General features: G+C 41.3%; 1 protein-coding gene across 1 annotated transcript; it reads left to right on the top strand.

Annotated features, from left to right (window-relative positions):
* The first annotated feature begins 3,050 nt into the window (after positions 1-3,050).
* On the top strand, positions 3,051-11,692 carry LOC132780070 (cytochrome P450 2G1-like). Its single transcript, XM_067462272.1, has 8 exons — positions 3,051-3,234; positions 5,250-5,405; positions 5,587-5,747; positions 6,034-6,210; positions 6,300-6,441; positions 7,304-7,491; positions 10,562-10,703; positions 11,283-11,692. The coding sequence occupies exons 1-8, from the start codon at positions 3,051-3,053 to the stop codon at positions 11,462-11,464; spliced, it is 1,332 nt and encodes a 443-aa protein (XP_067318373.1). The 3' UTR covers positions 11,465-11,692.
* The last annotated feature ends 4,347 nt before the right edge of the window (positions 11,693-16,039 follow it).

Raw genomic sequence — 16,039 nt, 5'->3', positions numbered from 1 at the left:
AAATAGAGGGATAAATTTTATTAAGGGTTGAAACAATAAAGTCTTTGTTGGGAAGCTGCTGCTGGCAATCTGTTTTGGGCTGATGCTGATGTGTATCAGCAAATATCTGCAGACTTCAAAAGAATTAGAATTTATATTTCTCTATCCTTGTGCCTTTGGGAAACTATAAATCGTTGTGAGGGGTATCGTGTTTGACAACAATACTAATATGCAAATAAACTCCCATAACAATAGCATCAGAATCTGACCTCGCAATTGTTATGTGACATATTACAAGAGGGTCATGTTATGGCCTCCAGCTTCTCTCAACTTCATCTTGATTTGTGCTTTGTAAGGTATGAACTGATGATGCACAATGCACAAGCCATTCAGCAGTGGAACTCTCTGCCCCGGAGTGTGGTGGAGGCTACTTCTTTGAAGCTTTTAAACAGAGGCTGGATGGCCATCTGTCAGGGGTGATTTGAATGCAATATTCTTGCTTCTTGGCAGGGGGTTGGACTGGATGGCCCATGACGTCTCTTCCAACTCTTTGATTCTATGATTCTATGATTCCCAAGGGTGGCATGTTTCCTTTTCAATCTATACCCACATTTGGAATATGACTGTTCTCAAAGGAATTGGATACTCATCTGCTCAGAAAGGGGAATAGGGTATATTCATTAGCACTTGGTATTAAATTGCCTTGGCCTTAAACAACCCATAACATAGCTGTCAGAGCCCCCGGTAGCGCAGTGGGTTAAACTGCTGAGCTGTTGAAATTGCTTACTGAAAGGTCGCAAGTTCGAATCCGGGGAGCTTCTGGTGTTAGCCCCAGCAGTTTGAAAACATGCAAATGTGAGTAGATCAATAGGTACCACTCTGGTGGAAAGGTAACAGCGCTCCATGCAGTCATGCCACCCATATGACCTTGGAGGTGTCTACGGAGAATGCTGGCTTTTCGGCTTAGAAATGGAGATGAGCACCAACCTCCAGAGTTGGACACAACTGGACTTAATGTCAGGGGAAAACTTTTACCTTTATCTAACATAGCTGAATGCATAGCAGGATTTAGAGGCTACAGGGAGAAAACCCCAGAACAAACAGGTTGTGTGACATGCCTCACATACAGGAGATTGCTGTATAATAGCACATTTTCAGAAGACTGAAAATGCCTTTGAATTATGTGCCATGGGTTAACTTTTTAAGACATACTTGGCTTAATCAAAAGTTATTAAAATGAACAGACATGTTGATAAAACATTCTGATATAAAACCGAAGAAATTTGATCTCATTTGGTAGAATGCCATACCAGTTAAGAATTTCAAAAGTGTATAGACATTAGACAATTTAGAATGAGATTGGAATATTTCCCAACTGAATGCTGCAGTGTCTCCAAGACAATGCAATCCAGGACATCTAAAGTACACTGAGATTAAATAGAGACTCCAACACAGTGTGTATCTGCATTAGCAGTTTTTATGGTCTTGGATCTTCACTCCTAAGATCCAAGAAAACAAATCCTCTATCTGCAGAAACAATAAACTGCAAATTCATATCCCCTCTGGACCAAGGAATCACAACACTGCTTAACGAAGGAAGAGCTGAGCAAATTTGACTTCTATCTCAGAGGAAAATCATTACACATATAATTACACATACCATTGCATCCTACCAGAGAAGCCCACAATTGAAAAAGAATACACACAGTTGCCTTGGGTCCCATTTGGGGTAGAGAAAGGTGGGATATAAATAGGATAAATATATAAATAAATAATCATCCATTATTACAGCCTTTGCACATTTTAGCTAACTTAGATGGGGTTAATGGTATGTCCAGAGGCGGCCCTAGGTAATTTTCAACAGTAAGCAAACAGTATTTTGCCCCCCCCCCAAACCAATCACTGATATATATTTTTTCTTTGTCGTGGGAGTTCTGTGTGCCATATTTGGTTCAATTCCATCATTGGTGGAGTTCAGAATGCTCTTTGATTGTAGGTGAACTATACATCCCAGTAACTACAACTCGCATATGTCAAGGTCTATTTTCCCCCAAGAGTGCCTCAAGAGCGCCCCTGGGCAAAATCAACTATACTGCAAATGCTTACTTTGTGTAATGGGTTGAGCCGCCCCTGGGTATGTCCATACATTCTATCTGGTTTTACATAACCAACACTATATCATCTACTAATGTTATCAATTTGCACATGGACATTTAAGTCCTTCATATTAGTTTCATGTTGGATTGTCCATGATTAGGTATGTCCATTAGGCCTTCTGTATCTGCCATGGTTTTGCTCCAGCACCTCCGCCTCCATAAAAAAAACACCAAATTCCGTGGATAATGAAATCCCATTATGTACATCGATGAAGTAAATTGGTGGTTATGATATAAAATTGTGAAGAACTCAATCAAATGCCAAAGAGAGCCAGAGGGTCTGTGAAATTGCAGGAGGCAACAACTGGGACTGCTCTATATTGGCAAAATAAATGTTTGCTGTATGTCAAAGGCTTTCATGGCCAGAATCACTGGGTTGATGTAGGTTTTTTGGGCTGTATGGCCATGTTCTCTCCTGATGTTTCACCTGCATCTATGGTAGGCATCCTCAGAGGTTGTGAAGTCTATTGAAAATTAGGTTTGCTTTTTTGAAACTCTCAAACACCACAATATTTTCAAACGGTGGTTGGATGAATCCATGGACACAGACCCTGTGACTATAGGTAGCACTATATATAGCAAGTAACACCAAAATTGATTTACAGCTTATTAAAAGGTTAAGACATATAAGATATCTTAAGAATGTCTGTAGGAACATATCCACAGCACATATTCCTCCAGAAAGAAACTATTATATCCATAGAGTTGGAAGACACCACATGAGGCATGCATCTAATCTAGATATACAATATTGTTTCCCAATGTCACGAACTAAGAAGTAACATTTTTGTCTGTGCAGTTATGTAGCCCAGAAGGCAATGTCCTACCAGTCCCTATAAAAGGTCATGGAGCTCCAGCCAGAAGGGACTAGTTCTACACTCTGCCGAAAGCGAAGGACAAAGGACTATCTGCACCATGGAATGGGCTGGTGTCGTCACCCTCCTCCTTGTTATCTGTGTTTCTTGCTATTTGCTCATATCTTCTAAGAGGAAACGACTGCACAAGGGAAAGCTTCCTCCGGGACCAACTCCCCTGCCCCTGATTGGGAATTTCCTGCAGATCAAGTCAGGAAAAACCTTAAAATATCTTCTAAAGGTATGGACACTTTTTTGGGCTGCTATTCAGGCAATTCCAACTGGATGGCCCCTACAAGGGTCTTCCTCCCGGGGCAAACAAAAAATGGGCAACTTGGAAGTCCCTGAACAGTCTCCGAAGCGGAGTTAGCAGACCAAAAGACAACCTGGCCAAATGGCATTACCTAGAAGAATCCTTCACCTTGTGTGACCGTGGAGCAGAAAAAACAACTCTGCGTCTGTATGCTTGCCCACAATGCCCTGCCTAATGCACAGAGGAAGAAATGTTTAAAGCTACAGGCAATGCAGTCGCTGTTGCCCATTTTTGGTCTAAAACTTTCTAGCAGCTTGTGATCCCTTTATTTTATAGTTTTAGACAAATTATTCTATCAGCTTTAGAGAAAATATTTTATGTAATGCTTTTGACATGAAATAAATACATAAATGTCCTTCTATTGCCATCCTTTCTCTTGCATAGGCCATAGATTTTTGTATTGTCAAAGGCTTTCATGGCCGGAATCACTGGGTTGTTGTAGGTTTTTCCGGGCTATATGGCCATGCTCTAGAGGCATTTTCTCCTGAAGTTTCACCTGCATCTATGGCAAGTATCCTCAGAGGTAGTCAGGTCTGTTCGAAGTAGGAAAATGGGTTTATATATCTGTGGAATGACCAGGGTAGGACAAAGGACTTTTGTCTGCTGGAGCTAGGTGTGAATGTTTCAACTGACCACCTTGATTAGTATTTAATGGCTTGGAAGTGCCTGGGGGATTCTTTTTTTTTTATAGAGGTGATTTTATGTGCCTGATTTTTTACTCTCTGTTGTTTTGCTGTTGTAATTTTTGAGTTTTTTAATACTGGTAGCCAGATTTTGTTCATTTTCATGGTTTCTTCCTTTCTGTTGAAATTGTCCACATGCTTGTGGATTTCAGCGGCTTCTCTGTGTAGTCTGACATGGTGATTGTGAGAGTGGTCCAGCATTTCTGTGTTCTCAAATAATACGTTGTGTCCAGGTTGGTTCACCATGTAGGCGAAACGTCAGGAGAAAATGCCTCTAGAACATGGCCATATAGCCCAGAAAAACCCACAACAACCCATCGATTTTTATCTATCAATTTCCCCCAACTACGCTAGTATCCATATCTTCCCCAAATGTTGTAGATATTCCTGCATGTCAAGCTGCATGATTTCTATAACGTAGATATAGAAATTACAGATCCCAGTATTACATATGATGGAGTCATTGAAGTTAAACTGTGATGGAAATGTAATATACATGCAGTATGGATACACTCTCCATTGGGTATAGAAAGTGCTGTTTTCTCAAACATGTCCATGAAGAATTTAACAAAACCTGAAAGCTTGTTTTGTTCTATCCAAACTTCTGTTGATCGAATGCAATTATTGTCATTCTTTTTTTAGGTTTTTCATGAATTAATATTCCCAAGTGATGTGTTTGTATAACAGTAATCTTCTTCACTCATGTAAAAACAGAAAGGATTGCCATTTTGTTCTGTAGACAGTGGTTTTGACCATTTCCCCTGCCTTACCAGAGATTTTCCATTAAGGAGAGAAAGACATGGTTTCAGTGCAAAGTACTTTCTGTTTGGAAATAGAAGGTACAATCTATTGCAATATAACAGTACCTCCCTTTTGGAAATACTTGTAAGATCTATTGCAATGCAATGTGATATGAAATGTACTCCTTGACCCCAAATTCATCCACTTCAAATGACACCATTCCAAAATATCTGCCTAAACACAAAGATAGTGCCAGAGGTGAAACATTTATTTCTCCTACAGCTGCACGAAAAATATGGCCCTGTTTTCATGGTCTATTTGGGAACACGTCCAGTTCTGGTCTTGTGTGGACACCAAGCTGTGAAGGAGGCTCTAATAGACAAGGCAGAAGAGTTCAGTGGAAGGAGTACCAAGCCTACATTGGAGAGGGTTGTCGAAGGACATGGTGAGGCACTCCAATTGTCTTTGCAAGAATGGTTAAAACACTTTCTTCTGCTTGTCCTGTGATTTCTTTCTTCTTTCCCCTCAGGGGTGGCCTTTTCCAATGGAGAACGCTGGAAGCAACTGCGCCGATTCTCAGTCACCATATTGAAGAATTTCGGGATGGGGAAAAAGTCTATTGAGGAGCGAATCCAAGAGGAGGCCCAATTCCTGCTGGAGGAATTTCGGAAGACAAAGGGTAAGTGAGGTGCCAGGCAGGTTGAATTTATTCTGTTGAATGAAAGTAGCTAAATCCCGAAAGGAGGAATACTGCTCCCTACATCTGACATTTAATGGATGTAGTGTGCATCTTGGAACCAAAAGTGCCTTCTGTAGACTGGATCTCTGTTATTTGTTTTTGTTTTGCTGTTGTGTTGCAGGAAAACCTTTAGACCTCACCGACCCTCTCAGGAGTGCCCTCTCTAATATAATTTGCTCCATTGTATTTGGGGACCGCTTTGACTATGAGGATAAGGAATTCCAGGCCCTTTTGAGGATAATGAACAATTTCTACTGGGAACTGAGTACAACCTGGTCCCAGGTACCTGAATGTTACTCACTTTGTGATAATGTTCAGCTGCTTAATAAAACTCTTGGTCTTGGATACTATCCTGATGTTCTTCACTTCTCATCTACTAGGCGTTCATATCCGGTCCTGAAACCAGGTGCTCTTTTGATTTATTCTAATCAGAACAAAACTGAGATCTTTGATGCCTTCTTTGCTTTTAGCTCCAGAATTTCTTCCAAAGCATACTAAAGAAATACAACTGGTACTAGGATGAAATTTGGCAGGAAACTCACTAAACATGATTTCTCTTTTTATGCAGCTCTATGACATGTTTCCCACTTTTCTGAAGTACTTCCCAGGGCCCCACACCAGGGTCTATGACATTATGTCACATTTGATGTGCTTCATTGCCAAGAGAGTGAAGAAGAACCAAGAGACCCTTGACTCTAACTTCCCACGTGACTTTATTGATTGCTACCTCATCCAGATGGAAAAGGTACCTTGCTGGTGTGTGAAGGTGGTGTGGATCTGCCAGTGGTTCATCTTGGAATCATCACATGATTTCTTCATCTTTCCTCCTTTCAGGAAAAAGGCAATCCACTTAGTGAATTTAATTTTAAAAATTTGGAGCAGACCATCTTTAATCTGTTCTTCGCTGGAACAGAGACGTCCAGTTCGACCCTGAGATATGGCTTCCTGTTTTTGATGAAATATCCTGAAGTGCAAGGTATTGTTGTCATTGTTGTACAGCATCACCTCATTTGGCCCACATTGGCAGGTTTATCTTTGTGGACTTGATTATTGGTTCTTTCTATGAATCTTTAGTTTGTCCAGGGCAACTTCATGATTAAACTCTTCTGAAAATCAAATGCAGAATCATACTGGAAGACAGGAGATTCCTACAGGGAATGATTCTTTGGGAATTTCTAGGTTCTCCAGAGCAATTTGATGGTCAACTTCTAGTCAACTTCATGGTTAAATTTCACCCTATCTTCCACTTCTTTACACACATTTGAGTACAGTCAGCCCTCTGTCCCCATGTGTTTTGCATCTGGAGAGGAGGAAGCAAATTTTGGTTTGGCCACCTATGGAGAACTATGAGGATGTATAAGCAAACAATGCTATAGACTCTCATGACTTCTCAAATAACCCATTCTCCTCAACGTTTGTTTGCCCACTTATTTTGGGGATGCCATTTCACTACATCATTGTTTATAGTGAAACTTCAACATCCACAGATGTTGATATCTATGGGGTATCTTGGAAACAAACCTCAAAATATTCTGAGGGCCCACTAGATTTGAAGATGTTTGGTGACCACCAGAAGGCATGCTAGAACCATGCTTGATCATTTCAGAAATAACTGGAAAGTTCAAAAATAAGAAAAGAGGTGCAAATTATGAGGAAAACTAGTTCATGGTGCCTTCTCCACCAGAGGAAACCACAATCAGGCCATGCAGGCTGTTGTTTGGGATGTGGTGTTGGTCTTTCTACAATAAATGCACAGAGATTTCATGCCTCTCTGAAGACATCTTTTCCTTTTGAGAGTCAGAAACCCAAGGAGTTAATTCTATGTATATACTTAACAGAAAAAGTGCATGAAGAAATAGATCGAGTGATTGGCCATAATCGCATTCCTAATAATGAAGACCGGAGGCAGATGCCATATACAGATGCTGTCATCCATGAAATACAGAGAGTTGGCGATCTCCTACCTATGGGTGCGGCCCACATGGTTACTTGTGACACTGAATTCAGAGGATACTTCATCCCTAAGGTACAGTTGTGGAGTACCCAGGAAAGAGAAAGGGAGACCGGTTAACTTGATAAACTTAATAAAGCGAGACCGGTTCGACAATACATGGAGACTGGTTAACTTGAAACTGAGAGCAACAGTGAACATCACACCTTCCAATGTTCTATGGGAGGAAAATGGGATACGTGGAGGCCAAGCAACATCAGAGTGTAGCCATGATGTCCAAAGATTATTTGTAGTTTGCAGCAATTGAAGTAAGCTGAGTGGGAGGACAATAGTCGAACTGGGGGATTTTAAAAGCAGATAATGTGTAGATGACAGGGTCTTTGCAAACAAACAAACAAACAAACAAACAAACAACAACCTGGAACTCAGATTCAGGAAATCCAATTGTTCAGTACATCTTGCAAAAAGGGACATGACTAGCCATTGAGTATCTTACAGAGTTTGTGGTTAATGTGTTTTGCAGAGCAATGAAGTTAGAGAGAGAAGATAAGAATCCTTGCTCTCAAGTGGGATATCCATTCCACTTTGGTTTAAGTTACCTACAGGAATAACTGCTAATATTGGTTATTGTCCTGTAGATGATTTAGGATAGTATATTAGGGTTGTGTGATTTGACAAAAGCATGCCCCTTTTTCAGTTGCCCCCCATTCCATTTACTGAGAAATCCCCAAAATTGGGAGGGAGGGGGGGAATACAGTTCCAGGAACATCTGGCCTATTGGCAGCAATAGAGGAAAAGGCGAGGCTCATCTTTCTATCATTTATTACTATCAGGACAAAATTGCTGCACTTGGAGGGCACCTTTATGAATGCAAGTTCCCAAGTTTCAGAATGTTTCCATTATCCACAGATTTTTAGGAATTTTTTAAAGACTGCTGGATTGATGCAGGAGTACATACGCACAAGCCAGAAGATGGGGCTGGTGAGGGAATAGCAGAGACTGAGAGTCAAAGAGGTAATTAGAAGAAGAAAGGGCTTTTTATTTTTGGGGGAGTGGGAGGAACTTAGGCTGCTGGTGCAGGACAGAGTACAAAAGCCAGAAGGTAGGGCTGGCGAAATTCTGTCTGTGAGAACTCTAGTGAGTCAGGCTATTAAGTGACCTATTACATAGTCAAGTTAAAGCAAAAAAGGGTTAAAAAAATCTAAACAAACATACAAAAAGACCTTTAAAACTCACAACCCCCCCCCCAACCTCCAGCCCCCCCCACCTCTCTAGCAAAATTAATAAAATAACATATATACTATAAGAAAGTTATTTTTATTTGTCATGTCAGGGCAACCAGTCAATTATATTACATTTCTAACAGAACAAAGCAAACAAACAGACAAAATACAAAATGTGTGAGTTTGGTAGTTGATTAATTGTCCTTTGACCAGTATCTGGCCACTTGGAGTGCTTCTGGTGTTGCTGCAAGAAGGTCCTCCATTGTGCATGTGGCAGGGCTCAGGTTGCATTGCAGCGGGTGGTCAATGGTTTGCTCCTCTCCACACTCGCATGTCGAGGATTCCACTTTGTAGCCCATTTCTGGAGGTTGGCTCTGCATCTTGTGGTGCCAGAGCGCAGTCTATTCAGTGCCTTCCAAGTCGCCCAGTCTTCTGTGTGCCCAGGAGTGAGTTTCTCATTTGGTATCAGCCATTGGTTGAGGTTCTGGGTTTGAGCCTGCCACTTTTGGACTCTCGCTTGCTGAGGTGTTCCAGCGAGTGTCTCTGTAGATCTTAGAAAACTATTTCTAGATTTAAGTCATTGACGTTGACAGAAGCAACAACCAGCATACAAACAAGAAAGTTATGAACTAAGGAAATTTGATGCAGAAAAGGGTTGGAATTCTCAAAAAAGTGACCCCTAAGCACTAGAAGCAGCGCCAGCACTGAGATAGAACACGCAGCTAAGTAGCACATGATCTCTCTCTCTAAAATGCCAGGATGCCACAGAAAAATGGCAGAGCTCACCCTTGTATATATAGACCAGCTTTGCAAAAAAGACTATAAGACTATAAGATTCTAGAAGGTCTTGAACAAAGAAGACTCAACTCACAATGCAATCACTGGACACAAGTTTTTATATTCCTCCTTGCCCGAATTCAAGAAAAACTAATTCTATCAGTCTATTGGAGCCCCGGTGGCGCAGTGGGTTAAAGCGCTGAGCTGCTGAGCTTTTTGACCGAAAGGTAGCAGGTTCGATTCCGGGGAGTGGCATGAGCTTCTGCTGGCAGCCCTAGCTTCTGCCAACCTAGCAGTTCGAAAACATGCAAATGTGAGTACATCAATAGGTACTGCTCTGGCGGGAAGGTAACGGTGCTCTACACAGTCATGCTGGCCACATGGCCTTGGAGGTGTCTATGGCTTAGAAATGGAGATGAGCACCACATCCCAGAGGCAGACATGACTGGACTAAATGTCAGAGGACAACCTTTACCTTTTGATCGGTCTATTCTACACAGTGAGCTAAGGAACCTTCTAACCAAGGTGAAAGAAGAATGTGCAAAACCTGGGTTGCAGGTAAACATAAAAGAAACCAAGATGATGGCAACCAGACTGATTGACAACTGTCAAATAGAGGGAGAAAACGTGTAAGCAGTGACAGACTTTGTATTTGTAGGCGTGAAGATTACTGCAGATGCAGACTGCAGCCAGGAAATCAGAAAATGTTTCTTTCTTGGGAGGAGAGCAATGACCAATCTAGATAAAATAGTGAAGAGTAGAGACATCACACTGGTAATGAAGATCCACATAGTTAAAGTATTGGTATTCCCTGTAGTAATCTATGGATGTGAGAGCTGGACCATAAGGAAGGCCGAGCGAAGGAAGATGACGCTTTTGAACTGTGGTGTTGGAGGAAAATTCTGAGAGTGCCTTGGACCGCAAGAAGATCAAACCAGTCCATACTCCAGGAAATAAAGCCTGACTGCTCACTGGAGGGAAGGATATTAGAGACAAAACTGAAATACTCTGGCCACTTAATGAGAAGACAGGAAAGCTTGGAGAACACAATGCTACTGGGGAAAATGGAAGGAAATAGAGGGGCTCTCTTCTGGGACTGCATTTTTACCATTCTGAGCTCATAAATCTTTTTCCCCCTTTCTCAGGGAATGGAGGTTTGCCCCCTGCTCAGCAGTGTTTTGCATGACCCCACAATGTTCAAAAGCCCCAATGTTTTCAACCCAGAGAACTTCTTGGATGAGAATGGACGCTTCAAGAAGAATGATGCCTTTGTGCCTTTCTCCGCAGGTAGAAAGATTATATTCTTGCTTGATAGTTGGGTTGTTTAATATATGTGTAAGAGCTATGGTCCTTCTCATATACTCTGTGGGTTGCATTTCAATATTTTAAAGGCTCTTTGGGCAATCTCTACTTGAGCAACCCACACTGATTGAGTAGGCCCATGTATTATGCGATATCCATTCCAGGATCTTCATGTAATGTGATTTTTTTGGGTTTTATTTTGTAATTCAGATAACCTTTCATGAAACAAGTAATGTCCTGGACTTCTGGCTAAAGGGGCGGCTGGCCTCTTGGGGAACATTCATGCTTTCACTCTCTATGTAGAATGACCTATCTATAAGTCATATAAAAATCCATAATTCTGGCTTCCAAACTTGACATTGAGTTATATATGAGGATGACTTGTACATGAGTGTATCTGGTAGATACAAGACAATGAGATGACTGGTTGGAAAGGTAAGTCCATGGAAAGCCATAGACACTTTGTACAAAGTAAGGGAACGGGTTGCATCTCATGAGACATCTGATCAGAGAATTTGGGTGCATCTATCCTCACGTCCTAACAAATTCTTCCTTTTCTTTCAGGGAAACGTAATTGTCTGGGTGACTCACTGGCCCGCATGGAGCTTTTCCTCTTCTTCACCACCATCCTGCAGAGTTTCCAGTTGAAGCCCCTTGTGCCACCAGAAGACCTTGACCCAACCCCACTGGAGAATGGCTTTATCAATATCCCACCCTTTTATCAACTCTCCTTCATCCCACGCTGACTCCAAGATACTTTTTTTCTTCAGCTTGGGGCTGTTGTATAATCCGCATTCTCAAACTCTTCGAGGAGATGGAAGGGCAATTAATCTGATCACTGACTCCGCCACAGAGTGGAGTCAGCAACAATGATTTCCATATTTCAATCCCATATTAGGTCTTGTTGTACTGGGGTGCTACTGAAATCACAGCTGGGTAAGAGGGATACTTTTACCCATTCCTACATTTTCTATCTCCTGAAAAATCCTAAGAGATTGAGATTTCTTGAATATGTATAGTTAAGTGATTATGAAGTACTGAGGATGCCTTGAAATGATCTAGTGGGGAATCATCTCAATTCCACATCTATGTAGCAGTTGGCCCTCCTTATCTATGGTTTCAACTACCCATAGCTTGAAAATATTCAAAATTTTAAAAAATACCAAAAGTAAATATTGATGTTGTCATTTTACATATAAGGGACATCATTTTACTACCCTGTTGAGTATAATGGTACTTGGGTATCTACCAATTATATATGCACGGTAGATCTTGTAGTCAAATTCCAGCAGATACCAAGGGTCCAGTGGCTCAACTCCACATTTATGGGTCAGTAATTGTTACATTTTGACATGAATCACCTATACTATATACACACATAGATCTAATATTTAAAAAATACAATGTAGGCAGGGAGTTGAAAATAGAGGGATACATTTTATTAAAGGTTCAAACAATAAAATCTTGGTGGGAAGTAGCTGTTAGATATCTGTTTTGGGCCTATGCTGATGTGTATCAGCAAATATCTCCAGACTTAAAAAGAATTATAATTCATATTTTTCTATCCTTGTGCCCTTGGGAAACTACAAATTGTTGTGAAGGGTATCATGTTCGACAACAATACTAAAATGCAAATAAGCTCCTATAACAATAACATCATAATCTGACCTCGCAATTAATCGTTATGTGACATATTCCAAGAGGGTCATATTATGGTGTTTCTGGCCTCCAACTTCTCTCAACTTCATCTTGAATTGTGTTTTGTAAGGTATGAACTAGTGATGCACAAGCACTTCCCTAGAGTGGCATGTTTTCTTTTCAATCTATACCCACATCTGTAAGATGACTGTTCTCAAAGGATTTGGGTACTCCTCTGCTCAGAAAGTAGAATATATTTCTTAGCACTTGGCCTCAAATTGCCAGCAGGACTACATTACAAATTGCCATTTGTTTTAGGTACCAAGGCACCATTATATAATGTACCATCCCCATGCCTGGGAGTAATTTCTTATGGTCGTGACTGCTAAGTTTGTGTTTGGTTATAGACCTTGGAAGCCATCTTAGATCTTTCTCCAGGAAAAGATGGCATACAAAATAAGCAACTAAGCAGGTAAATAAATGTTATACCACATTGCCTTTTTCTTTTTTGGAAAAGTGGCAGGATATTTCTTCTTCAGTCTCCAAACTGTCAGTATTTCACCTTAAATGTTCATCATTTGGAGGCGTTAATTTACTAGTTGGATTTTCGATCACCATTGACAACTGATAACTTTCACTAATAACTGATCCTTGTTTGCCAGGAGTCCTGCATAGCAGGATTTAGAGGTTGCAGAAGGCAGGGGCAGAACAATCTGGTTGTGTTACATACCTCAGATACAGGAGAATGCTGTATAACTACACATTTGCAGAAGGGGTGAAAATACCCTTGATTTATGCACCAAGGGTTAATTGTATCAACAATTTAGAATGGGATTTGAATGCTTTCCCATGAGAATGCTGTTGTGTCTCCAACATAATGCAATGCAGCACCTCTACACTGAGATCCAGTAAAGGTTCTGACAGAGCATAAATCTGGATTAGCAGAGTTGTAACGTAGTCTGGAAAACACAAGAATGGCCATCAGACTGGAAAAAATCAACTTATATCCCCATACCAAAAAAAGGAAATGCGAAAGACTGCTCAAACTTCCGTACAGTGGCCCTTATTTCTCATGCCAGTAAGGTAATGCTCAAGATCCTGCAAGGAAGACTCCAGCAATACATGGAGCGAGAGTTGCCAGATGTTCAAGCTGGGTTTAGAAAAGGTAGAGGAACGAGAGACCAAATTGCCAATATCCGCTGGATAATGGAGAAAGGCAGGGAGTTTCAGAAAAACATCTACTTCTGCTTCATTGACTATTCTAAAGCCTTTGACTGTGTGGATCATAATAAATTGTGGCAAGTTCTTACTGGGATGGGCATCCCAAGCCACCTTGTCTCTCTCCTGAGGAATCTGTACAAGGACCAAGTAGCAACAGTAAGAACTGACCACGGATCAACAGACTGGTTCAAGATTGGGAAAGGCGTACGGCAAGGCTGCATCCTCTCACCCAACCTTTTTAACCTGTATGCAGAACACATCATGCGATGTGCGGGGCTGGATGAATGCAAAGCTGGGGTGAAAATTGCTGGAAGAAACATTAACAACCTCAGATATGCAGATGACACCACTCTGATGGCCGAAAGCGAGGAGGAGCTGAGGAGCCTTCTAATCAAGGCGAAAGAAGAAAGCGCAAAAGCCGGGTTGCAGCTAAATGTCAAAAAAAACCAAGATTATGGCAACAAGAATGATTGACAACTGGAAAATGGAGGGAGAAACTGTGGAGGCCGTGACAGACTTTGTATTTCTAGGTGCAAAGATTACTGCAGATGCCGACTGTGGCCAGGAAATCAGAAGACGCTTACTTCTTGGGAGGAGAGCAACGTCCAATCTTGATAAAATAGTAAAGAGTAGAGACGTCAGACTTGCAACAAAGATCCGCCTAGTCAAAGCCATGGTATTCCCTGTAGTAACCTACAGATGTGAGAGCTGGACCTTAGGGAAGGCTGAGCGAAGGAAGATCGATGCTTTTGAGTTGTGGTGTTGGAGGAAAGTTCTGAGAGTGCCTTGGACTGCGAGAAGATCCAACCAGTCCATCCTCCAGGAAATAAAGCCTGACTGCTCACTGGAGGGAAAGATACTAGAGACAAAGTTGAAGTACTTTGGCCACATCATGAGGAGACAGGAAAGCCTAGAGAAGACAATAATGCTGGGGAAAGTGGAAGGCAAAAGGAAGAGGGGCCGACCAAGGGCAAGATGGATGGATGGCATCCTTGAAGTGACTGGACTGACCTTGAGGGAGCTGGGGGTGGTAACGGCCGACAGGGAGCTCTGGCGTGGGCTGGTCCATGAGGTCACGAAGAGTCGGAGACGACTGAACGAATGAACAAAAACAAACGTAGTCTAGGGTTACATTGTGGTGTTGGATTTTCATTCCTAAGATCCATTAAAGCTAATCCTTTGATCTGCAGAAACTGTAAACTGCAAATCCATATCTCCACTAGACCCAACAGCCACAGTACGGGCTAGCCAAGGAAGAACTGAGCCAGTTTGACTTACATCTCAAAGGCAGAACATATAACACATTGCTTCTGGACCATTACATCCTACCAAAGAAACTCACAATTGATAAAATACGTGGAACTGAATTAGGGGGAATACATGACCACAAACGCCACACCTTGGAGTTGGCTGGTCAGTTACTTTCTGTTTCGTCATCTACCATTTTTCTTTTGTTATCCTGCTAGTTATGATGAAGCTATCACATGTTTCTTAGGGACCCACTCCCTGCCTCTGTTTGGCAATTTCTACAGATAATCATCAGCCACTTTAAACACTCTTCTCAAGTTGAGAGATTGGAAATGTAGCCTGAGCATTCAGAGATAGTATTGTGGACTCTTCAGCTTAAAAATGGAGATGAGCACCAACCCTCAGAGTTGCACACGACTGGACTGAATGTCAGGGAAAAACTTTTACCTTTACCCAACAAAGTTTAATGCATAACAGGATTTAGAGGCTACAGGGAGAAAAGCCGAGAACAAACAGGTTGTGTGACATGCCTCACATATGGGAGATTGTTGTATAATAACCTATTTACAGAAGACTAAAAATACCCTTGAATTATGTGTCATGGATTAACTTTTTAAGACATACTGGGCTTAATGAAAGTTTATTGGAAATTAACAGACTTGTTGATAAAACATTCTGATATAAAACAAAGAAATTTGATCTTATTTGGTAGAATGCCATACCAGTTAAGAATTTCAAAAGTGTATAGACATTAGACAATTTAGAATGAGATTGGAATACTTTCCCAATTGAATGCTGCAGCGTCTCCAAGACAACGCAATCCAGAACGTCTACACTGAGCTTAAATAGGGACTCCAACAGCGTAAATCTGCATTAGCAGTTTTTATGGCTTTGGATCTTCAGTCCTAAGATCCAAGAAAACAAATGGTTCCATGGTTAGGTATGTCCATTGGGCCTTCTGTGCCTGCCATGGTTTTGCTCCCCCCCCGCCGCCTCCATGAAAAAAAAATTCCTTGGATAATGAAACACGCTATGTACATTGATGAAGTAAATTGGTGGTTATGATATAAAATCGTGAAGAACTCTATCAAATGCCAAAGAGAGCCTGAGGGTCTGTGAAATGGCAGGAGGCAACAGCAGGGACGGCTCTATATTGGCAAAATAAAGTTTTTTTGTATTGTCAAAGGCTTTCATGGCCATAATCACTGGGTTGT

The sequence above is a fragment of the Anolis sagrei genome, chromosome Y, assembly GCF_037176765.1.
Source record: "Anolis sagrei isolate rAnoSag1 chromosome Y, rAnoSag1.mat, whole genome shotgun sequence".
Classification (NCBI taxonomy): Eukaryota; Metazoa; Chordata; class Lepidosauria; order Squamata; family Dactyloidae; genus Anolis; species Anolis sagrei.
This window is presented reverse-complemented; position numbering and strand designations above follow the sequence as displayed.